Source organism: Rattus rattus, chromosome 6 (assembly GCF_011064425.1).
Source record: "Rattus rattus isolate New Zealand chromosome 6, Rrattus_CSIRO_v1, whole genome shotgun sequence".
NCBI classification, from domain to species: Eukaryota; Metazoa; Chordata; class Mammalia; order Rodentia; family Muridae; genus Rattus; species Rattus rattus.
The window spans coordinates 104,765,167-104,787,456 of NC_046159.1; the positions used below are offsets into that span (position 1 = coordinate 104,765,167).

Sequence of the window (22,290 nt, forward strand, 5' to 3'; positions counted from 1 at the left end):
GGCTGCCTGGACAAGTGGGTAAGGACCTACCCGTGCAGTCTGCCCAGCTGTACACTATATGAGAGTGGGCCTGGCCTCTCTCACCATGGTAGCCCTCCCTGATCCTTCCCCTCCTCGGCTTCTGCCTCCTCTCCTTCCAGCTCCTGCTGGGCAGTGGTGTGGGGACGGTGCGTCTTTATGACACTGAAGCCAAGAAGAACCTCTGTGAAATCAACATCAACGATGACATGCCTAGGTGAGCAGGAGCCTCCCCACGCACCCTAAGGCCTCAGGCTGCTACCGTTGCTCTGTGGGCCCCGCCTCCTGGAGCGGGAATCACCTCAGAGCCTGTGGTGATGATTGTCTGTGTATATTGCAGAATCCTGTCTCTTGCCTGCAGCCCCAATGGGGCCTCTTTCGTCTGTTCAGCCGCAGCTCCGAGCCTTACCTCCCAGCCAGATTCCTCAGCCCCGGATATCGGCAGCAAAGGCATGAACCAGGTTCCTGGCAAGCTGCTGCTGTGGGATACGAAAACCATGAAGCAGCAGGTACGGGTCTGCCTGCAGGTCTCCTGGGGCTGGGCACGCTGCCCGGGAAGGCACCCCGTGTGGAGGGCACACTGCCCACACTCCCTGTGTTTTTGATGAGTCTTCTCCCTTCTCCCCTTCATCCTAATACTCACCGGCCCTCTTCAACTCTGTTGCCATTCTCCCTTCACAGAGATCCTGCCTTGAAGTTTGTGCTGTCTCCTTACGGCTTAACAGTTGCCTTAGCACATGCATAGTTAGGTGCGCATACAGCCTGGTTTCTGCTTCTGGGGCTTTCAGACTTTATGTGTGTGAAATTGTAGGGTGCCTTTTTTTTTTTCTTTCAGAGTTCTGTATTGTAGTTGGAAACAGGTCCATCCTCTGACTCTGGCTCTGTCTTCTCTGGCAGCCTGTGCTGAAATCAAAAGATTGGCTCTTGTCCAGCTTACCTCCTCTGTCTGGCTATTAAGATCTTCTCTGAGTATCTCAGTGTGGGTTTTCTAAGCTAAAACTGTTTTTTAAAACTCCAGCTGGCTGTGGTAGTGCATGCCTGCACACTTAGCACCTGGGAAGTCGTGGCAGGAGGAGCACGAGTTCTAGGTTAGCCGCCAACACTTGAGACCCTGCCTCTCAATAAAAAATAAAATTCCCACCCTCAATAAATAAAGAAACGTCAATAAAATTAAAATTGCAGCTTTGCAAGAGGATTTGCGTCTCGCTCCAGTTCTGGAAAATTCTTAATTGTAGTCTTTCCAGTGTTCCTACGTCTCTGGGTCTCTCTTGCCTTCTAGAACACCAACTTACATTCTTAGGACTCTTCCTTTGTCTCACTTCAGTGCCTTCATGACATCATTGCCTCAGCTTTGACAGAGCCCAGGTCCTCCCCAGTGCCCCATCTTCTGATTAGCCTGTGGGGACATTCATTGCAGGTCCTGCTTCTCATTTCCGGGAACGCAGTGCCGTCCTTACTCACAGGCTTGCTCATGCTACCATCTCTCCTGCAGCCCTCACTCTGCCTTTCTGCTGAACATTTCTCAAGCTCCGGAGTTCTGCTAATCCCATCCCGTTTCTGCTCCCCGCTGTTTCTGAGGATGCCTGCCCTCTCCCCGTACCTTCCCATGTCCTGTGAATTTCTACTTCGGGTTCCTGTTTCCGACCCTTACTCTTGGACTTGTGTGTGGGGAGCTGCATTTCTCTGAAAGAGACTTGCTTTCATTTCCGCCAACCACTGACAACTGTGAAATCCATTCTCAGAGTACACGGGGATTGTGAATGTGGCCGTAGAGGAACACTAGCCTGAGGCTGTGCTTAGCAGAGAGGTGCATTTTCTTAGCACTTCCTGTGAAGCTCTAGCTCATCCTTGCATGGAGGGTGCTGCTTTCTGCAGTCTTAGCAGCGTGTGGGGAGTGGCCAGACCTTTCACTTCCGGCTCAGGCCTCTGAGTGCTTCATGCCTAATGGGTTCACTAGTCCACATGGCTCTCACCTTCCTCGTGTCTTTGGTCTCAGTGACTCCTTTATATGCAGGTCACTACTGTGCCTTTGTGTGAATGACATCATCTGACATCAGCCTTGCAGTTTTAGGCCTGGAGGGTTCTGCATTGTTGAAATGTGTTCCTCATCAGATTATGTCCTTTGTAGGTCTTTTTTACGTCTCTGCTTGGTTAGGTCCTGTGGATGTTGGGCTCCGTAGGAAGGGACTGGAGCTTTGGGATGTGTGTGTCCTCTGTCACTCAGGGCTGCTTGCACTGGACGGTTAGCTCCTACTGACTACAGGAGTGTTCAGTAAGACTTAGCTTGGAGTCCACTTGAGGAAGGAAAGCAGGGGCTGCTGAGATAGGGGTTTCTCGTCACTGCCTCAGTGTAGAAACTAGAGTATCTGTAGGCCCAGTGGCATTAATCTCAGAAGAGCACATTGGTCAGTGAACTCTGACAGATGCTCAGATAGTCTTTTCAGAAGCAGGCCTTAGCAGGGGAAGCCAGTGGGGTCTGCGTTGGACTAGCCTGCTAACGGTGCTACTGTTCGTATTCCCAGCTCCAGTTCTCGCTGGACCCAGAGCCCATTGCCATCAACTGCACAGCTTTCAACCATAATGGGAACCTGCTGGTCACAGGGGCGGCTGATGGAGTCATCCGGCTCTTTGGTACGTAAGTGTGCTACCGAAATCCCGATCCCCTCGTTAAATGACCCAGCTGGGGCCAAGGCCATTGCAAAAGCCCACTCTCAAAAGCATGTTCTAGAGCTTGACTTTGGTTAGCATTTTCAAAACTGCCACACAGTTCACTTGTAAGTGTTTGCTGTCTGTAGATGTGGGATGGGGCAGAGCGCAGTAGTCGTTTGACCTTGAGATGATTGATCCGAGTCCTTGTCATCTGTGTGGGATACCAGGGGTCACAGGAGAATAGTGCCATCCTATTCATGTGTATAAGGTAACTTGTTTCCTGTCTCCAGGAAGATAGGCCTAGGCTCTAAAATGGGATAAGGTGACACCTATGTAATATCTCTCCATGGTGCCTGGGGGCGGTTATAGAGGTTCTGTCTTCCTAAACTTATAGGAACCCCAGGTGAGTCCTCCCTTTGACCAAATCAGGAGGCTGCTCAGAGGCAGGTGGCCTGGAAGGGTCAGCATTTTCTGGCCCAGGAGGCCTCTAGAGCAGCTGTCACAGACGGCGAGGGGCTCCTGCTGTACACTGAGGCCTTACCAGGTGTGGTCTTGCTCTCTCAGACATGCAGCAGCATGAATGTGCTATGAGCTGGAAGGCCCACTGTGGGGAGGTCTACTCTGTGGAATTCAGCTATGATGAGAATGCCGTGAACAGCATCGGCGAGGACGGCAAGGTAGGCGTCCACAGCGTTGGCGGTGGCTGGACTTCTTTCTGCCTCCATTTTATCTCTGCAAAATAAGGATACATAGAAGTCTACCTCAGAGCATCTTTGTGGGGTTCAGTGAGTGCGGTGGGACTTGGCTGTTCTCGTAAACAGGAGTTCCATATCCTTCTTCCTAGTTGAGGCAAAACTGACTCACATCACCAGAGATGGAACCACATTTGTGGGAAGATATTCTTTGGTGAGTGTGGTTGGTCGTGATCACAAGACAGCGTAGGGTTTGCTGGAGGAAGCGTCCTAATGGGAAACAGGTTTGAGCAGAGCCCAAAGAAGTAAAAAGTAAACAACCCCCACCCCAAGTCAGTATAAGGCAAGGCCGTGCAGATCTCCTGTGGAAGGGTCTGTTAGGAAGTGGGGGTGACAGTGGCCTTGGGCTGAAGTTGGGGGGAGACAGAAGTAGGAGAAAGACGTAGCTGTCTCATATACCCTCCTAAACCTTTTATACTGTTTTATACTGGGTTTTATACTGTTCGTATTTGCCACTGAAAACAGTGGTTATGAAACCAGTGTCAGTCGGTCAGTTCTGTCTGTCTGTCTGTTTTTCTGATCATATCTTTCTTTGTAGCCCAGGGCTGACCTCAAACTTGGCAAACCTGGCCTCAGCCTCCTAAGTGCTGGTATGCCAGATGTGAGCCATCACACCTAATAGTATTTATTTGTTTGTGTGTGTATGTATGTATGCGCTCCAAGACGGGCTCTAAGTTGCTTCTGCCTCAGTCTCCCATAGGGGTGGGATTATAAATGTGTACCGCCCTGCCCTGTTCCATTTCTTCCCTTGGAAACGCTGTAGGGCTTTTAAGTTAAGCTCAACATCTGTTCTGTGGGTAGGACTCCTGGGGATGAGGAGCAGCCTGTCTACAGTCAGGCTTCACTCTCCACATCACCAGTGAGACAGAATGTGCCACTCAACATGTGATTGACTGCACCGCTGAGCGACTGAAAGCATTTGTAATCTGTCCATCTGTCTTCTATACTTTGTCCCCAGGTCCAGAGAATCTAACTGGGCCCCAATTCTGATAATACAGGAAGGAATAATGACAGTATTAAAGGTGACTGAAAAAGCACCTCCCCACACCTACTCACTCACCTTGCCTAGGAGACCAGGAGCCTTACAAAGCCAGTGACCGTCCCTTTTCCTCACCCGAGGTCAGGCCAGAGGAACAGGGAGGGCTGGGCTTCGATATGAAGTTGTTGATTGTTTTCTAGATTTTTTTCCCCCTGGTGAGAGACAGGATTGGGGAGTAGACCGTGGTCCCCACAGCCCTGTGTTGCTTCCTGCTCATAAAAGGCTGTTTTGAAGGCTGTGGAACCATTGAGAGAGGCAGTTGCCCAGCCATTCACTGCCTGAGCTTGACCATGGCTCTGTCTCCCAGGCCAAGGTGGTGACCATGTTGGGGGCTCTGAGGGTGTCTGGGGACTGGCCTGTGTGTGACTGAGTGGCCCCTGTTGTGCCTTGTTTCTGCAGTTCATCCAGTGGAACATCCACAAGAGTGGTCTCAAGGTGTCGGAGTACAGCCTCCCCTCAGATGCCACTGGCCCCTTTGTCCTGTCTGGCTACAGTGGCTACAAGCAGGTCCAAGTTCCCAGGGGGCGGCTGTTTGCTTTTGACTCAGAGGGCAATTACATGCTGACGTGCTCTGCCACAGGGGGCCTCATCTACAAGGTAAGTGGGTGGCAGAGGACTGGTGGGCAGGGACTTTTCTCAGCTTGGCTGACCTGAGCTGAGTGTGCCCTGTGTCCTGTGTCCTGCATAGCTGAGTGTGGCCTGTGTCCTGTGTCCTGCATAGCTGAGTGTGTCCTGTGTCCTGCATAGCTGAGTGTGGCCCTGTGTCCTGCATAGCTGAGTGTGCCCTGTGTCCTGTGTCCTGCATAGCTGAGTGTGCCCTGTGTCCTGCATAGCTGAGTGTGGCCTGTGTCCTGTGTCCTGCATAGCTGAGTGTGGCCTGTGTCCTGTGTCCTGTATAGCTGAGTGTGTCCTGTGTCCTGCATAGCTGAGTGTGGCCCTGTGTCCTGCATAGCTGAGTGTGGCCCTGTGTCCTGTGTCCTGCATAGCTGAGTGTGCCCTGTGTCCTGTGTCCTGCATAGCTGAGTGTGGCCCTGTGTCCTGTGTCCTGCATAGCTGAGTGTGGCCCTGTGCCCTGCATAGCTGAGTGTGTCCTGTGTCCTGCATAGCTGAGTGTGGCCTGTGCCCTGTGTCCTGCATAGCTGAGTGTGTCCTGTGTCCTGCATAGCTGAGTGTGGCCCTGTGTCCTGTGTCCTGCATAGCTGAGTGTGTCCTGTGTCCTGCATAGCTGAGTGTGGCCCTGTGTCCTGTGTCCTGCATAGCTGAGTGTGGCCTGTGTCCTGTGTCCTGCATAGCTGAGTGTGGCCTGTGTCCTGCATAGCTGAGTGTGCCCTGTGTCCTGTGTCCCGCATAGCTGAGTGTGGGCCTGTGGCCTGAATCCTGCATAGCTGCCCTGTGTCCTGTGTCCTGCATAGCTGAGTGTGGCCCTGTGTCCTGTGTCCTGCATAGCTGAGTGTGGCCTTGGTCCCGCATACCTTCGTAGTGCCGTGTGTCCAGTATCCTGCATAGCTGAGTGTGCCCTGTGTCCTGCATAGCTGAGTGTGGCCTGTGTCCTGTGTCCTGCATAGCTGAGTGTGTCCTGTGTCCTGCATAGCTGAGTGTGGCCCTGTGTCCTGCATAGCTGAGTGTGGCCCTGTGTCCTGTGTCCTGCATAGCTGAGTGTGGCCCTGTGTCCTGTGTCCTGCATAGCTGAGTGTGTCCTGTGTCCTGCATAGCTGAGTGTGGCCCTGTGTCCTGTGTCCTGCATAGCTGAGTGTGGCCCTGTGTCCTGTGTCCTGCATAGCTGAGTGTGGCCCTGTGTCCTGTGTCCTGCATAGCTGAGTGTGGCCCTGTGTCCTACATAGCTGAGTGTGGCCTGTGTCCTGCATTTGATAAGATTCTGTCCTTTTCTTGTCTTATTCCTTGGAAATAATACATATTCTCCAAGATATCAGTAGAGCGAAGGCCTTGGGACTGTGGGCTCGTGGGCCTCATGGGTCTGGGCTAGGTAGATTGCTTTCATCACTGACTCAGAATAGGTTTGCAGGAGGCCTATGGGTCAAGTACACCAAAGTCTACATGTGAGACAGAAACTCAAGGGTGTCCTTTGTCAAGCTAGGATACAAGTTTATTTATTTGTGTTTGTGTGCTGTATGTATTTATGCACATGTGTGTGGCGGTACCAAGAAGAAAGTGTCAGATCCCATAGAATTAAGAGTTACAGGTGGTTGTGAACAGCCCTACATGGATGCTAGGAGTCGGACTCAAGTCCCACTTAGCAAGAACAAGAATTGCTCTTAACCACTGAGTCATCTCTTTACCAAATGGGTTGTATTTATCTGTTTACTTCTAATTATCTATCTGTCTCTCTATCTTTTATTTTTGTGTATAGGTTCATGTATGACAAGGGGAGGGGGCTCAGAGGTCACCCCGTAGAACTCAGTTCTTTCCTTCTACCATGTGATTTCTGGGGATTGAACTCAGATCTTCGGTCTTGGCAGCAAATGTCTTTACCTACTAAGCCTCCTCGTTGGCTTGTCTACATTTCTTTTTGTTCCTGTTTATAGATTGGAAAAACAAACGGGAACAAAGCAAGCAAACAAAACCTCTGTAGTCAGCGCTGCTCGGTTTGCTTCAGGGCTCTGTACCCCTGAGAGACTGAATGCTGACCTTTTCACTCGGATCACCCAGGGATGAGTGCCGAGGACTGAGCCCAAGACCACGTGTCTGGTGCTGTGAATTCCTCTCCCCCTTCAGTGCTCCTCAGAGAGTGTTTCCTGGCCTGTGGTGTTTAGTCTGTGAGACAGAGGGTCCTTCAGTGTCTGGTGCCACTGCTTGTCAGTCAGCAAACAGCTGGGGTTTGAACAGTCGTTGTGTGCTAGGCCTGGCACCACTAACCTGTGGAGTGGACCAAGGAGCTAAAAAATGTTGTCTCTGCTTGCCTGGGGTTCAGACACAAGTTAGACAGCACTGAGAGTAGGTGACAGACAGCTAAGCCCTGAGTAGTTCCCAGAGAACCTGGGTGGGGACCAAGTTCTCAGGAAGACCTAGAGGGAGACTGCAGTCTGTGGACTGGAAAGAAAAGGGGTTGGGAACGTAGGAGGGGGGACTCCTTGGGCCCCAAGCTGAGAAGAGGCCCTTGGGGGCTCTCTGGGCTGAGTGGGTGCTGAGGGGGGGAATGAGGAGCTTCACACAGACCTGAAGGCTGCTCAGTGAGACCGAGGTCAGTAGGACTCCTCTTCCTGCAGAGGACAGCATTTCTTTGTTCTCGCCCTCCCTGCAGTGTTAGCTGCATGATCTCGAGTGTGGGTCTCTCCTTCAAGATACCCTAAAACACTAGTTACAAGCTAGTTTTCCTCTTTAAGGCTTGTTTTAGTTGGCTTCTGGGAGAGCTGTTCTTTGTTGTCCATGTGGAGGAATGGTTGGATATGCATTTTGTTTTAAGTCACGCAGCCTTTTCCCCATCAGTTTATGTGATGCACAGAGTTGCTCTGTGCATCAGATTATGGGTTGACAGGTGTTCCTGGGTAATTTTTAAAGTGTCATGAATGGTTCCAGTTACTTAAGGAGTCTGCTAAACTTCAGATTGCATTTTCATGATCCATAAATAATTTAAATGATGGCTCTTCAAGAATGCAAATGCTTTCTGGTGCTCGCTCACTAGGAGTCATCTTGTTTCTGGTTCCCAGTGCAGTACCTGCTAGCATCTGGCCCTTCACACATGTGCACGGTTCTAGACCGTGTGTGTGTGTGTGTGTGCGCGTGTGCACTGAACAACAGGCTTGTTCACACACCCATCAAAGTCTTCCTGTGCCTGGCAATGTTTGGAGTGATATGAATGGTCATAGAGGTCCTGCCCTCCCAAAGTTTGCATGCCTACGGTAGTAAATGCTTCAGATCAATGAGTTGTCCACAGTCTGGAATCAGCCAGCGGCTAGCAGTTGCTTCTGTAGCAGGTAGATGTGGGAACAGACAGGGTAGGTGCAGGAGCAGTTGCCCGCAGATAGATAGGTCAAGGTCACAGAGAAGATGCCATCTTTCGAAGAGTATCTCAGGGACTTGATTTTCACACAAGGTGGTCTGGCTACCAGGTGGTCTGGAAAGTGAAGGTATAAACAGGGTTTCAGAAAAGTGGGGGTGTGGCCAGGCCACATCCTGAGATTGGGGTGCCCACTCTCAGGCTCAAGGTAGTTTTAGGACACTGAACGTGTTGGGTTGAAGTGTGTATGTTTGCGAGTGACATCTGCTAATGTTGCCGCTTTACTCCTGTCCTTCTGCAGCTGGGCAGTGAAGAGAAAGTTCTAGAAAACTGTCTGAGCCTGGGTGGCCACCGTGCCCCTGTGGTCACCGTGGACTGGAGCACCGCAATGGACTGTGGGACGTGCCTCACTGCCTCCATGGATGGCAAGATCAAGCTCACTACCCTCCTAGCCCATAAGCTCTGATTTCCGGCCTGAAGTGACACACTGGAAACAGAATTGTCTCTGGCAGAAGAGACATGAGACGGGGGACAAGACAGGGCTCTGGTTCAAGCCAGGGCTGCGGATCTTCAGGAAAGACCACCTAGGGGGCTCGGTCATCCAGACGCAGCTCCTAGAGCAGGAGTCTGTGCAGAGTGCGCTCCAGAGCGCAGGACAGACACTGAGGAAGGAGCCATACTGGCGCACCGTGCCCAGTCCGAGAGGCTTTGACTGTATTTTGTACATAATTGCTTACTTTTCTCTTTTTAAGGGAAGAAAATCGGAGCGTGATAATGCTCTTACTGTCACTTGGTGTCTCTTTCTGGAATGTGTGAGTCACCTGGCCCTGGTGATTGTCACAGATCCCTGCTTTGGTTGTTGTGCTTTAGCTAAGCTGCCCAGGTTCTGGCAGAACTCCGTTAGAGTTTAGGTGTAGACCACAGTGCCCTCTTCTGGCCCCACACCAAGATCGGATATCTTCTGCAGAACCTGAAAGCTGTTGGTTAAGACAACAGGCCTGAGATCTGGGCCCCCAGCTACCCTTCCCCTCCGTCTTCTGGTCCCAGAACTCTCATTGGCGGCTCCCTCAGTTTTCCAGCTTGAAGTGTGTGAGCTTGAGTAATACCAGATGCCTGCACCTCTGCCGGGCGGAGCTGGACCAGCTACATCTGTACTCCTGGCACAGCGGTGCTCTGGTCTCTCACTTGGGAGGACCAAGAGCTCCATCCCCTGTCAGTTCTACATCCTACTGCTGAGACCAGCCTCATGAAAGAGCCCTTACAGGGTCAGTGGGTCTGGGCCCGGGCATGGGCCTCCCACATTTGCTACCTGACCAGGGTATGCCACTTCCACGAACAGTGACTGCTTGCAATAGTCATTTGATAGCTTCTTTGGGCTCCAGGCTAGCTGTGGGCTGTTGGGCTGGTAACTCCCAGGTGCCTACATAGGGAAAAAGCAGGAGTGCTTAGGCCTGGGCTCCCTTCTGGGATGGAAGGAAAAGTAGAAAGCGATATATAGGAAAAAGCCTACGTGTCATAGTCATGTGTGTGTTGGGTGGGGGTGGGGTGCGGTGGGATATGCCACAGCAGAGGTCACAAGACAACTCAGTGTAGACTCAGTTCTCTCTGTTCACCTTTATGAGTACTAGGGATCAAGCTCAGGTGGCCAGGCCGCGTGGGAAGTGGCTTTACCTGCTGCGTCACCTCATGCGTACCTGTTTTTACCCATGACCACACCGACATGAAGACTCAATCCATTCCCTGCCACTTCTCCACTCCGGCTGACACACAGCCTCATCATCTGTCTCACCCAGCTTTGTGGTCCAGGGTTTCGTCCGCGTCAAGACCCATGGTTTAACCTTTCCTCTAGTTTTTCTGTCTTTAACGATCTGTTCTCCCTTCCCAGTGCATTCCTTAACACTTGCTGAGTTAGTGGTTTTAAGGCTCAGAGACAGAAGGAACACTCCAGAGCCTCTTCCTACCAACTCCTCCCAGGAAGAGGAGCGCATCCTTCAAAGCGCCCGTTTGGAACCCTCAAGGGCCTTAGTAAGGCCCCCTCCTTTGCTGTCCTCAAGTGAAGGCAGGTCACACTGCAAACCTGGAGCCACTCCTCCAGGGGCTGAGAACCTGGTCTGGCAGGTGGGAATCTCCCTTTCCCTGCCTGTGCTCAGCCCCAAACCCAGGCCCCTTGTGGCATTCAAATGCCCAGGAGCTTGAGGTCTGGAAGCACAGTAGTCCTTACATTTCAGGCTGACTAAATGAAGCTGACTGACATTTGTTATTATTTCCAATACATTTACCTGCCAATTTAAAAATAATAAAACCCATGTGGACTCCAGCACAGGCGAGCCTCCCAGCTTGGTTCCTCACTCCTGCTGGGGTCTTTGCAGGCAACAGACTCTGTATGAAGTCACACAGGTTTCTCGTCCTAAGCCATATTTGCTGGGTGACCATGGAGAAGTTTGAAGAAATGTGCAGGGTTGGGGGAGTTTTAAGAATCAAAGGAAATCAAAGGATGGAAGGCTGCCCTCTCACCCAGCGTTAGACTTGCTTGGCTCATATCAGGTGAGGTTGAGGACCCTACTTTCTTGAAAGCCAGGGCCTGCCCTCCCAGAAAAGTCTGGTCTGGTTCAAGAGCAGCTGAAATGACCCTAGGGGTCTCTGGTGGAATTGGAAGCCATTGGTTTATCCCATTGAGAGTTGGGAAGTTAAATTTCCTGGTCCAGACTATCAGTTTAGGATTGAGGATTAGCGATCAGGAAGGGCCAGGGAAAGGCAGCGGAGAAAACCTGCTTGACCGGGAAGCCGCGGGTGCCCCAGTCCAGAGTGCAGTTGGAGATTACAGCTGACCTGCTGCTGTAAATCGAATATAGTCTTGATTTCTCTGTTTGGAGGCGGACAGAATCAGATCTGAGGTTCCCTTTGCTCCAGGGTGCCAGAGAACCTTCCCCTGTGACGGCCCACTCCTGTGTTTTCTCTTGTGGCTTCTTTCCCAACCACCGAGGCTGCATTAAATCATGAGTGATTTTAGCTAAAAGACCCCAGACAGCTGGGAGCTTGTTGGGGCCTCCTCCACTTCTGCAGAGGGGACCTTGGACCGCCAACCTGAATGTAAACAGTAAATGGGAGTTTGATTTCTCTCCCTGAACTGTCAGGCACCCCGTTAAGTCTGGTTTCCTGGGGATCCCCTGGCAGGACTATCAAAGCCAGAAGCCCTTTGCACCGCCCTAGTTACTGACTCTTTCTAAGAGCCAACAGCTGCACCTCAGCCACAACAGCGGACAGAAACCAGGGCCTGCGGATGTGCCCGGTGGTCTGCAGGGGGCACCCGAGGCCCTCGGTGCCAGCCAGCGGCCCGGTCGAGGGCGCGCGCACCGGGAGCGCGCAAGAGCCGGAAGGGGCGGGCGGTGGGATGCGTGCGTGCTTCGCGGTTCTAAATCCCGGAACCCACCAAAAAGAGCGCAGAGCCGCTCTGCCCTCTTGCTCGCGGTCCCGTCCAGTCCCCAGGCCCCGGCTCCGCGCCCTGTGCGGTAGGGAGGGAGTGGCGCGGCCAGCACCGGGCTAGTGCAGCCACAGCCCGCGTGTGCCTTCTGGGTGAGATTTTCCAGGGATCCAACAGGCCTGACCCCATCAGCGCTGAGTTCCAGAAACCTTGCTGTGGGCAGGACCTGGCTCGATGGTTGATGTTCAGTTTTCTGCGACTCTGTGCACGTTAACGCTTAACTGCGCCTGTTTCTTGTCTATAAAATGGACGTGATGGTACAAGTACTGCCCGGTCTGATTCATTTCTGAACACTGGCACTCACTGGATGGTGTTCATCTTACTGACTTCTGTTCTATGACTGAACAGGTTAGGATGATGCCCTGCTAGTTTTCCTGTGTGTTTTAAAATGAAGTTATAAACAGTCATTCTAAGTGAGCCAGAATGTTCTAGTGGTGTATGTTGGGGGTAGGGGAAGCTAATGAAATCTGTGAATTAGAAGGCCTGGGGGCTTTAGTAACTGATATGTTTTGTGAAATGCAGCATGGTGTGGCGGAAGAGGGTGCCTTAGCTGAGCCTTCCCCTTCCTCCAGGTATCAGCCATATGATGATGGGTCTAGTATAAAAGAAAGTTTATTTGGGGTCATGAGAAGCGTGGTTGGGAAGGGAATAGAGGTAGAGAAAGGGAGAGAGGAGAGAGAGAGGAGAGAAGAGAGAGAGAGAGACAGACAGACAGAGACAGAGACAGACAGACACCTGGGAGAAGGGGAAAGGCGGGGTTGGGGGTGGGGGTGGGGGAGTCAGAAAGAGAGAAAGGGGTCAGAGAGAGTGAGAAGCCAAACAGCCCTTTCATAGCAAGCCAGCCTTGAACCTGAGTGTTGCTAGGTAGTTGGTGGAGCCTAGAAGGAACATTAACATGCTAACAGTGACCAAATCACTGTGCAAGTGAGAAGTTTGTGACAGAGATCATCATGGGATGCAGAGGAAAGGGAGACCAGAGTTCCCTTCCTTCCTTCCTCCTGGGATGCAGAAGTGGCAGGAAAGCATTTCTTGTTGCTCCAACTACCTGTGGAGCACAGAGCAGTGGAGGGGTCACAGAACTTCGTCCGCAGGCCCGATTGTCCTATCTGCTGCAAGTCCTCCATTTGATGCAGTACGTGGCCTTCTGGGCTCTGCTCACCTCTGGATCACCTAGGCCTGCCCTACACTGACCAGTAATTATTGCTGGTAAATTGAAAGAGCGTTGGCTTACTAGAATCTACTGACTTGGTTCCTCCTTGTAGGCATTCAAGATCGGCACCCACTGGGGTCAGATAAGCCCGGTGTGACGAGAGTGTGATTTTTGGTCCTGCTGTAGAGAAGCAAGTCCCTGAGTGTGGAAAACCATAGCAATGGAAACCCTAAAATCCGATAACAAAAAGAGGGTCCTCCCCTCGTGGATGACAGCCCCTGGGAATGAGAGAAAGGTTGTATCAGTGAAGACAGCCAAGAGGAAGCAGACAGCAGCCATTCGAGTTGGGGCAGCAACAAGGTGGGACAGCCTGAGGTCAAGAGGGCTTCTCCGTAGCTCTCCTGGCCTGTCAGAGTGGGCAGGGTAATGAGGTGGGTCCTTCCTGCAGTGCCTTGAGGTCTCAGCTTGCCCCTCACAGAGAAGCACCCCTTTGAGTGCTTTGTTGGTGAGCTCTGTGCTGGTGAGGTGCTGCCATCTAGCTGGCCGTGAGCTCTGTAAACAAGCCACGCCCCCAGAAGCCAGAAGCTCTCATTTGTGATAAAAGCGAGATCAATGAAGCACAGAGCTTTTCAGGCAGGCAATCAAATTTTCAGATGTGAGGTGAATGCTGGTAGTTGGGGGGGGGGGCGGTGTTTATCAAGTGCTATACTCGTTGGCTCTTTCCTGTCCACCTGTGCCCTCCACAGTTGTCACAGCCCTTGTCTAAACATATCCTCACATTCAGGTACGAATCAGGCTCTGGCCTGATGGCCTGTGTTTGCTGTATCCTCTGTTTGCTTTTGAGACAGGGTCTCTCTCTGTAGCCTTGGCTGGCCTGGAACTTACAGAGATCTGCCTGCCCCCACCTCCCCAGTGCTGGAATTACGGTGCACCGCCACACCTGGCCAACCACTGTGTGTTTGAAGGAGCAATGGTGGGAAGCCAGCCACCATCCCCACTCCTCTTCTTTGTGAGGGAGATCATGGAGGGTGGAGGGCAGGTAGCCTTGTGCGTTGTCCCTGGGCCACTAGGATGAGGGGACTCTTCAGTTCAGAGAAGCAGTAACTCGCCCATGCCCTGGGGGCTAATTCCATTCCACCCTCCTTCTGAGTCCCTCCGCCCTCAGCTGTGGCTTTGCGTCTCTATTTTCAGAGCCCCCGCCAAGGAGACAGTGTACTGCATGAATGAAGCTGAAATGGTCGATGTGGCGCTGGGGATCCTGATTGAGGTAACGTCAGTCCTGTCTCTTCTGACTCCTAGGGCTCATAGGTAGGAACTAGCATAGGTCCCTTGCTCCTGGTAAGAGAGGTGCTCCCAGGCTGCCTCATGTCCCACATCTTCCTCCTGCTTCCTCCTCTCAGCCAGCTTTCCCTCAGCCACTGTGTGTGCTGTGTATCACGTGGGGTGAGCCTTTGAGACTAGCTGTGCAGGTGGGGCGCGGGTGTGAGGGAGAGCAGGCACCTGTGGGTCACCACACTGACATGTATGTGAAGGGCACAGTGTTCACTCGTGTTCTTGGGAAGGCTCCCACTTGGGTAAGAGGTCTCCTCCCCAGCGCGCCTCTCCTTAGCAGAGGCCTGTGGAAGAGTCCCGGGCTCCTGAGGGAGGAACAGCAGCCCTGCCGTGAAGTTGCAGAGTTCTCGTGTTTTCTGTGTGTTTTAAAGCAGTGTATCATCTTCCCAGTGCTCACGGCTACCCAGACTATGCTGACCTGGGATACTGCTATCCCCAGGAAATCAAGGCTCTGGGGCCAGCTAGGGGTGGAGCTCAATTAGGCCCGCAGAGGATTCTGGGCCTGGGCTCCTGGTGGTCTTGCGCCTCGCCCTTCCAGCCATGTTTTTCAGTTGGATCCCTTCTCCTTCTACTCCAATATTCCTCATACATAGGCCCCTGCATCTGTCGCTAGTGGTCCTGAAGTGTGGGGTGAATCAAGGGTGGCTGCCATGGTGTGGGAGCTTGGCCCGGCCTGGTCATGTGCCGCGCTGGCTTTTCTGTTGGCTTGGAGTACACCCATAGCACTGTCAAACTAGTGCGTCATTGTCGGGAAACAAGCTGCTTATTCTGAGACTGCCATTTCTTCTGCTCTGCAGGGCCGAAAACAGGAAAAGCCCTGGGAACAGCCGTCTCTGGTGGCCCCTGATAAGCTGCAGCTTTCCCCTCCCTGTTCCGAGTCCCCTCACACCAGCTCCCCAGGGAGCAGCAGTGAGGAAGAAGACAGCAGGACCGACTCTCCTGCACTAGGTCTCAGCCCTGCCCAGGGACCAGAAGCTTCTAACTCTCCCTGTAGCAGAAGCCCGGAGGAGGGAAAGGAGGAGGAAGACGAGTTAAAGTACGTCAGGGAGATATTTTTCAGTTAGTATGAACTGTTCGCTGCTTCTGCGGAGAGCCGTGGGCACTTCCTGCCCCTGCCACCCATGAAAACCCAGACTTTGCTCCCAACTTCCAGTCCCAGGAGGCTGTCAGTTTGGGTGGGACTAATTCTGTAGCAGGATGCAGACATGCATCCTCTTATAGTCTTATCCTGCACCGCCCTCTGGCTCTGAGGGTTTGCAATGCCAGCCCTATGTTTTAGTCACAGTAAAAAAAACAAAGTTGGGGTTGGGATTTAGCTCAGTGGTAGAGCGCTTGCCTAAAGCGCAAGGCCCTGGGTTCGGTCCCCAGCTCGAAAAAAAAAAAAAAAAAAAAAGAAAAAAAAAAAAAAAAGTCTTGGGCTAGAAGCAAAGAAAACTAGAGCTGCGGAGAACGCGGGTATTGGAGATGGGCAGCCAGCCTTAAAGAGACCTGTGAACAGTCTTCCTCATGATACAGTCCAGCAGCAGGCTTCCACCCTTCCAACCAAACAGGCTGGCAGCTGCCCACAGTTCCCTGCCAGTCCGAGAGCAGACTCTATCAGACTGCTGAGTCAAATAGGTCCTGTCTACCACCGGTCACCTCCCTTCTACCTGGGGCCTCCACCTTGGTCCCTGTAGAGCTGTAGGGGAGAGTAGGAAAGGGAAACTGAGAACAAAGGATCACACCAGAGTCCACGTTTCTTTGTGTTCACTTTGGCTTACTGATGAGCACAGAATGAAGAACTCGTTACCACTTAGGGTTTTTTTTGGTACACAGACACTGAAAAGATACATACTGAAGCTCCAGTGCATAATAAAGACCGTGCTTCTAAGCCTTTCCAGTCCGGGTAAGGTGAGGGGACGCGCTGTGTGTTTGTGGTGACTAGTCAGCCCTGTTTACCTTCCAGGATTTGGCACATTTTTTCGTCTGCATCCCTGAGTCACAAGAATGGTGTAACAGCTGATTCCTGTTTGCTGTCAGGTCCAGGGACCCATTCAGGGGGACCCTGAAAAGCCAGCGGCGAGGCTTCTCTCTGTGCTGACAGGACTCGCTGTTGAAACAGTTTTTTTTTTCTAACCGTCCCATTTGTTGCCATAACCACCACAGAGTTCTAGTTTGACACTTTGCCAAGATAGCTTGGAAATTTGGCTTCTGACAGACTCCCATGTGCCCGGGGCTATTGAGGATTGGTTGATTAACGCAGGAATCCCGGTGCATGAGCTCGGTGGTAACCTAAGGAACCACAGGTACCCTGGTCCTCCAAGCAGCCTCTGGGTTCCTTGACACCACAGTCTTTCTGCTCAGTGGGTTCCATCTGCTGAACTGGAGATCAACATTAGCTAGGACACAAGGTGGTTGAGAGGACCCACCCAGCCACGGGTTCCCTGGCACCTTCTTGGAGCACAGTTGGAACTGAACCCTTGCGATCCCATAAGCCTTTGTAAGACTGGACTAGCAGTTCTCCCACTGGTTCTTGTCCTTCTTATCCCGTGGTGGGAACATAACCGTAGCCATAAGCAAGATGATGAGTAAGGCCTGGGCCAGGCACAGAGATAGAAAGCCAGGCCCCAGGAAGGAGAGCCTGAGCCACTTCCACACCAAGAAGAGGAAGAGGCTTAGTCCGCCGGCCAACAGCACAGAGGACGCCCCCAGGAAGCCCACGGCTAGCCGCCATTCTCCCTCATCACTGTTGCACTGGGCAAGGAGGAGAGGCAGAGGGACGAAGACTGCGAGGACCAGGGCTCCATACACACCAAGCCTAGCCAGGGCTAGGCCAACTTGAGGTATCCCCAGCACCCCCAGCTCAGGAAAGTTGTAACACTCTAGAGAGCCAATGCCCTCCTTCCACAGACAGAAGTTGTAGAAGCCGATTCTCAGGTTAGGTACGTCAGTGAGGTTGCCAGCCTTCCAGAGGAGAGCGTAGGACATCAGGGACAGGACCACGGCCACGAGGATCATGATGGCCATGAAGGACAGGCGGTTCCGCCACACCCTGGAGATGGCCATTTCTTCTGCTGTCACAGGGGGGCCTGGAAAAGGAGGCACCAGTGAGAATCCAGACCTTTCCTTGTGCTCCTATTCTCTCTGCCCTCGTGTAGACGGGAGGTCCCAAGTCACAGCCAGTTCCCACTCCCAGTGGCCCACTGGTCTGAGGTTGGAAGGAACTGGGAAGCTGTGGAAACTTGAAGTATCCTGAGCCACAGCCCTGAGGTGAAGGGGTTTACTGCAGCAGAGATCCCACAAGCCACTGGTGCTCTCTGAGAGAGCGTCCCAGATCCTTACAGAGGTGTGAGGGTGAAGGGAAAGCCTCACTGTTAGTTGGGGTTGCAGCTTGAGGTGGGTGATCCAGGCTTGACTGACCTAAGCTCAGTTGCTTTAAACAACCACTTAGGGAACCGAAAAACTGCCCAGCTAGGCCACACGTCAGTCAGACCAGTGTCTGTGCTCTGCGCGTGCGCGGTCAGCAAAGCTCTATGTCTCGGTTGGTTGGGTGTAAGCCTGGGTGGAGGATCAGTGGCCTGTGTCTCCTGCCCTATTTGGGAACTGAACCTCTCTTGGGATGAAATCACACTATTGAATGATGTTGATTTCAAAACATGTCTGTCTGCCCCCACACCCCACCCCATAACAACAATAATCTATTATTCTAGGAAATTTTTAAAAGAAAAAAAATTAAAAAATCCTTTGTCTTAACCACCATAGTAAAACCACTGTTCATATTCCGCAGTTATTTTCCCTGTGATCGTTATTTCTTTAAAGCACAGTGTTAAACACAGTGGTTTTCCTCTGACTGCTGTGGGCATTTTTCATAGCTGATGAGATATTCTTCAAAACATGATTAATGGTTACATAATGTTTAATCCATGGGCCAGGTGTAGTGGCACCTGCCTTCAATCCCAGCGCTCGGAGGCAGAGGCTAGTGGACCTCAGAGTTTGAGGGCAGCCTGGTCTACAGAGTGAGATCCAGGGTAGCCAGGGCTATGTGGAGAGACCCTGTCTCACAAGAAAGGAAAAAAGAAAGAAAAGAAAAGAAAGATAGATAGAAAGAGGGAGGGAGGGAAGGAGAGAAGGAAGGAAGGAAGGAAGAAAGAAAGAAAGAGAAGGAGGGAGGGAGGGGGAGGGAAGGAAGGGGAAGAAAGACACACACTCAACTCAGAGCTATTTGTCTCATCTTAGTGATCTTATTACGTACGTATTTCAGGATGGACCTACAGATGCCGTTGCCCTCTTTCTAAGTGTATATAAGAGCCTATTTTACTACACTCTCATTACTTAGAAAAACCTTTTCATTATATTTTTTAAAAGATTTATTTAATTTATATATAAGAGTACACTGTAGCTGTCTTCAGACACACCAGAAGATCATATCTCATGACAGATGGTTGTGAGCCACCATGTGGTTGCTAGGATTTGAACTCGGGACCTCTGGAAGAGCAGTTGGTGCTCTTAACCGCTGAGCCATCTCTCCAGCCCTTTTCATTACATTTTTATTCAGAAGGGATTTTCCTAATTGCCTCAAAAATAGTCTGCCCACTGCCTATTTCTGTGCGTTTCCCGCTAAGGAATAAAACAAACACCAGGAGTAACTCGGGAAGCAGAGCTCAGGACCTTGTGAGACACAAGCACCAGGGCCCACACACCAAGCCCATGGGCCTAATCCCCAGAGCTAGGTGCAGCCCAGCATTGGTGGCTCTGGGCAAGGGCCCACAGACCCTATGGACCTCAATGAACTCCCGGGGAACAGCTCCTTTCTCAAGGTGCAGTGGGATTTCTGTGTATCCCATTTGTCTCACAGGAACCAGAAGGAATTAAGGGTGAAAGAATGTTTGCCTGCCTTAAAGGGGTGGGGTGGAGGGAGCGGGAGGGAGGGGCATCTTCTTCAGATATGACACAATAGGGGTTGGTTTTAGCAGCCACCGGGCAGTAGACAGGTCCGGTTAGAACATTTTGAGGTCTGAATGGACAGTGTCTCTACCCAGGGTTGAGCAGTTCCTGGCTGTCGCTGTGGCTTCCCTCCGGTGGAGCCCAGCAGGGACCAGCGTCTCTCAGAAGTAGCTTTTGTCAGAGGCCTTGTTTGAATGTACTAGGGATTCTTGGAGCAGTGAGGCTTGCTCCAGAGGGATGTGCCAGGACTGTTAGAGGCAGCCGTTGCTTTTCCTCACTAGGTCCGAAGGACGAAATACTTAATCCATGCAGCTGCGGTATGAAAAAATTCCCAAGATATCTTAAAGGGTTTTGGTCATTCAGAATTTTTTTTTTTTACAAAGTCTATAGGTGTGTTTTTAGAGGGATTAGGTATTCAGGATGTAGGGTGGGTTTCTGGGTGTGGGACCCCTGTTTATCCACTGGTGCTGTAGGAAATAACCCGTGCGAAGCCTGCACTGCTCGGGAAACCCCAGGGTGCCACCTGGGAGACTCCCGTCTGGATCCTGTGGGTTAGGTTTGACAGTAACTACCCCTGAGGTGAGGTTGACAGTGAACTTGGCTTCTCAGAGGAGGCCGTGGCCACCTCGGCACAGCTCCTGCCAGGACCCCTTGTTTGTGGCTTCGTTTACTCTCAAGCTTTTGGAGGTGTGGGTGGGTTACTGTTTTGTTTTGCCCTGTTCTGAAATAAGAATCTGTGTAGCCCCAGTTGGCCTCAGACCCTAAGATCCTCTTGCCCCATCTTCTGCAACGCTGGTAATGGGCATGTGCCACCACGCCTGACTTCCCACGAGTTTGCAATGGAGAACGGAGCAATCGAAAACGGGAGTGGAAGGAACACAGGCCCGGGCATGTGGAGAAAGCCAGCCCTGAGCTTTCCTCTGCTCTGCCTTGAAACAGAGTTCAGCCCTTGCTCCTGTGCCTGGCACTTGAGGCTCTGTAGCATCTGGTCTGTCTTAGAACTTGAATTTTACTGGGGGCTCAGGTCTCTTTGTCCTCTGCACTTGGCTTTCTCGTGGTCAAGCTTTTCTGTTCAGACTGTGCCCACACTCAGCCTCTCTCCAGCTCCCTCAGAGTGGAGAACAAGAAAGCGGAAGCTGGAGTGGATACAAGAACGAAGTGTTCCCGAGGGACAGTCTACGTCTGTTTCATCCCGAGAAGGGTGAAAATTTTTGGAATTTTTTGGAATGTATTAATGAAGATGCCCTCTGGTATCCTTAGGTATACATCGCGAGTGGCAGGGCATCCTGTGGGGCCCTGACTTGCATTTTACCAGCAGTACTGGCCGTCCATTCAACTTCATATGGAAACACAGAGTTTGGAGGCTGGTGACTAGCCCTCCTCCTCTACTGCCTTGCCGCAGTGTCTGTATACTTGGTTGAAAGCCCAACGGCATTCTTCTAGCTGTCCTGGCAGCCTCCTGGAGGCATCCTGTTTTCTCTAACCGCCCTGGCAATCACATCGCCAGCACGAAGGACCTAAATTTCCTATAGTGATAAGCCCACACTTCCTTCGAAGAGCAAGAGACTCTAGCGACTGCCGAGTCATGGTGGCCACTGTAGATGAACTTCCTGTTTGTAATAAAGCAATGCATGCTGGTTTCTGAAAGCTGTCAAACCATGCCAAAGTGTGGAGAAAGGCAAAAAATCCTCTGCAACTTCCGGCTAGAGAACAGCAGCACTCCCCGCCTGCAGTGAGGGTCTCGTCCACGCACGAGTGCGTTTCCCGTGTGTCATTCTAGCATGCATGTTTATGCCCTGGGAATTGTTTCCTGCTGCCTTTAAGGGCTTCCCGGAGCTGTAAAAGCTAATGGTTTTTTTTTTATAAATTGTTCTTTATGTGTCATAATCTTATGACTAATGCTATGAGAGATGTTTGTGAAGACATTTATCCTCCCAACGGTAAATTACCTTTTTAATGTTTTATCTGCGTGTGGGCCAGAGCACAAGTGTGGAGGTCAGAGGACCGCGTGCAGGAGTCAGTTCTCCGCAGTGTGGGTTCAGAGAGTGGGACTCAGGTTTCCAACCTGGCAATTATCTCGTTACTCTCGGAGCTGTCTGCAGGCGTCAGCTTAACTTGTAAACTCCACTTTAGCAATGCGGTCACTGCACTGCCCAGGCTGGTCCTGAGTTCCAGTACGTAAGCCTCCTGAATAACTGGGGTGCGGGCATGTGCTGCTTGCTGGCAGATGCCTGTCTGACCTCATCCTCTCAAGTGTCCCCTATTCTTGAATCACCTAATCTCGGACCTCGAAGAGCTGCTGCTACCTACCCAATGCTCCCTTCAGAGGCAGTAAGATTCAGCCTTCTCAGGTGTCTACTGACCATCTGTAGCTCTACCATGGAGTTCTTTTGCTTTTTAAAAACAACGTTTTGAGCACATGCAAGGCCCTGGGTTTGAGTCCAATACTGCTGAAAAAGAACCATCCTGAGTTTTAGCTCTTCTGTCCTGTGAGTGCCCTGTGGGACAGAGGCCCCCAGGTTTGTCACTGTGCCACAGTAAAGCAGAGTCTCCCTGCTGTACCAGTCCCCAGCCTGACCCCTGAGCTGAGCCTCCAGTTCATGTGGGTTTGAGGGCCACGGCATGGGTACAACCTAAGGAATCGGTGGTTGAAATGTGCTTGATTTCCCAGCTGTGGAAATAGGAAGGCTATGAGGTTGGGGTTTGTTTGTTTGTTTAAGCATCTCTAAAATTATCCTAGAGGACAATGGGCTAGTGACCCAGAGGGGCGTGACCACTAAATCATTTCACTCTGAATTTATCAGTGTGTCCTTGCCAGGATCATTTTAAAAGCGAGACCAAGAGAGGTCTCAGATCCCTGAACACTGTTTTCACAGCCCTGAGGGTTGGAGCCCTGTGAGGTGAGTGAGGCAGAGAACATCTGCACGCCTCAGCTTCGCGTTGCCGCCCTGGCTCTAAGATGACGACCTTCCCACTGAGGAACACTAAGAA

The 22,290-nt window shown here is 51.7% G+C and overlaps 3 protein-coding genes across 3 annotated transcripts in view; 2 read left to right on the plus strand and 1 right to left on the minus strand.

Moving 5' to 3' along the window:
* Wdr91 (WD repeat domain 91) overlaps positions 1-9,202 on the plus strand; it is a 29,873-nt gene extending 20,671 nt beyond the window's left edge. The window contains exons 10-15 of the mRNA XM_032906770.1: positions 141-235; positions 359-527; positions 2,541-2,649; positions 3,232-3,344; positions 4,858-5,055; positions 8,715-9,202. Of these exons, the coding sequence (XP_032762661.1) occupies positions 141-235; positions 359-527; positions 2,541-2,649; positions 3,232-3,344; positions 4,858-5,055; positions 8,715-8,879 (849 nt within the window). The 3' untranslated portion in view covers positions 8,880-9,202. The remainder of the gene's footprint in view (positions 1-140; positions 236-358; positions 528-2,540; positions 2,650-3,231; positions 3,345-4,857; positions 5,056-8,714) is intronic.
* Positions 9,203-12,706: 3,504 nt separating this feature from the next.
* On the plus strand, positions 12,707-15,463 carry Cyren (cell cycle regulator of NHEJ). The gene is made up of 3 exons (XM_032906773.1): positions 12,707-13,404; positions 14,236-14,311; positions 15,174-15,463. The coding sequence occupies exons 1-3, from the start codon at positions 13,265-13,267 to the stop codon at positions 15,438-15,440; spliced, it is 483 nt and encodes a 160-aa protein (XP_032762664.1). The 5' UTR covers positions 12,707-13,264; the 3' UTR covers positions 15,441-15,463.
* Positions 15,464-16,111: 648 nt separating this feature from the next.
* Positions 16,112-17,461, minus strand: Tmem140 (transmembrane protein 140). Its single transcript, XM_032906772.1, has one exon. It carries the CDS (start codon positions 17,419-17,421, stop codon positions 16,867-16,869), a length of 555 nt encoding a protein of 184 aa, XP_032762663.1. The 5' UTR covers positions 17,422-17,461; the 3' UTR covers positions 16,112-16,866.
* Positions 17,462-22,290: the final 4,829 nt, after the last annotated feature.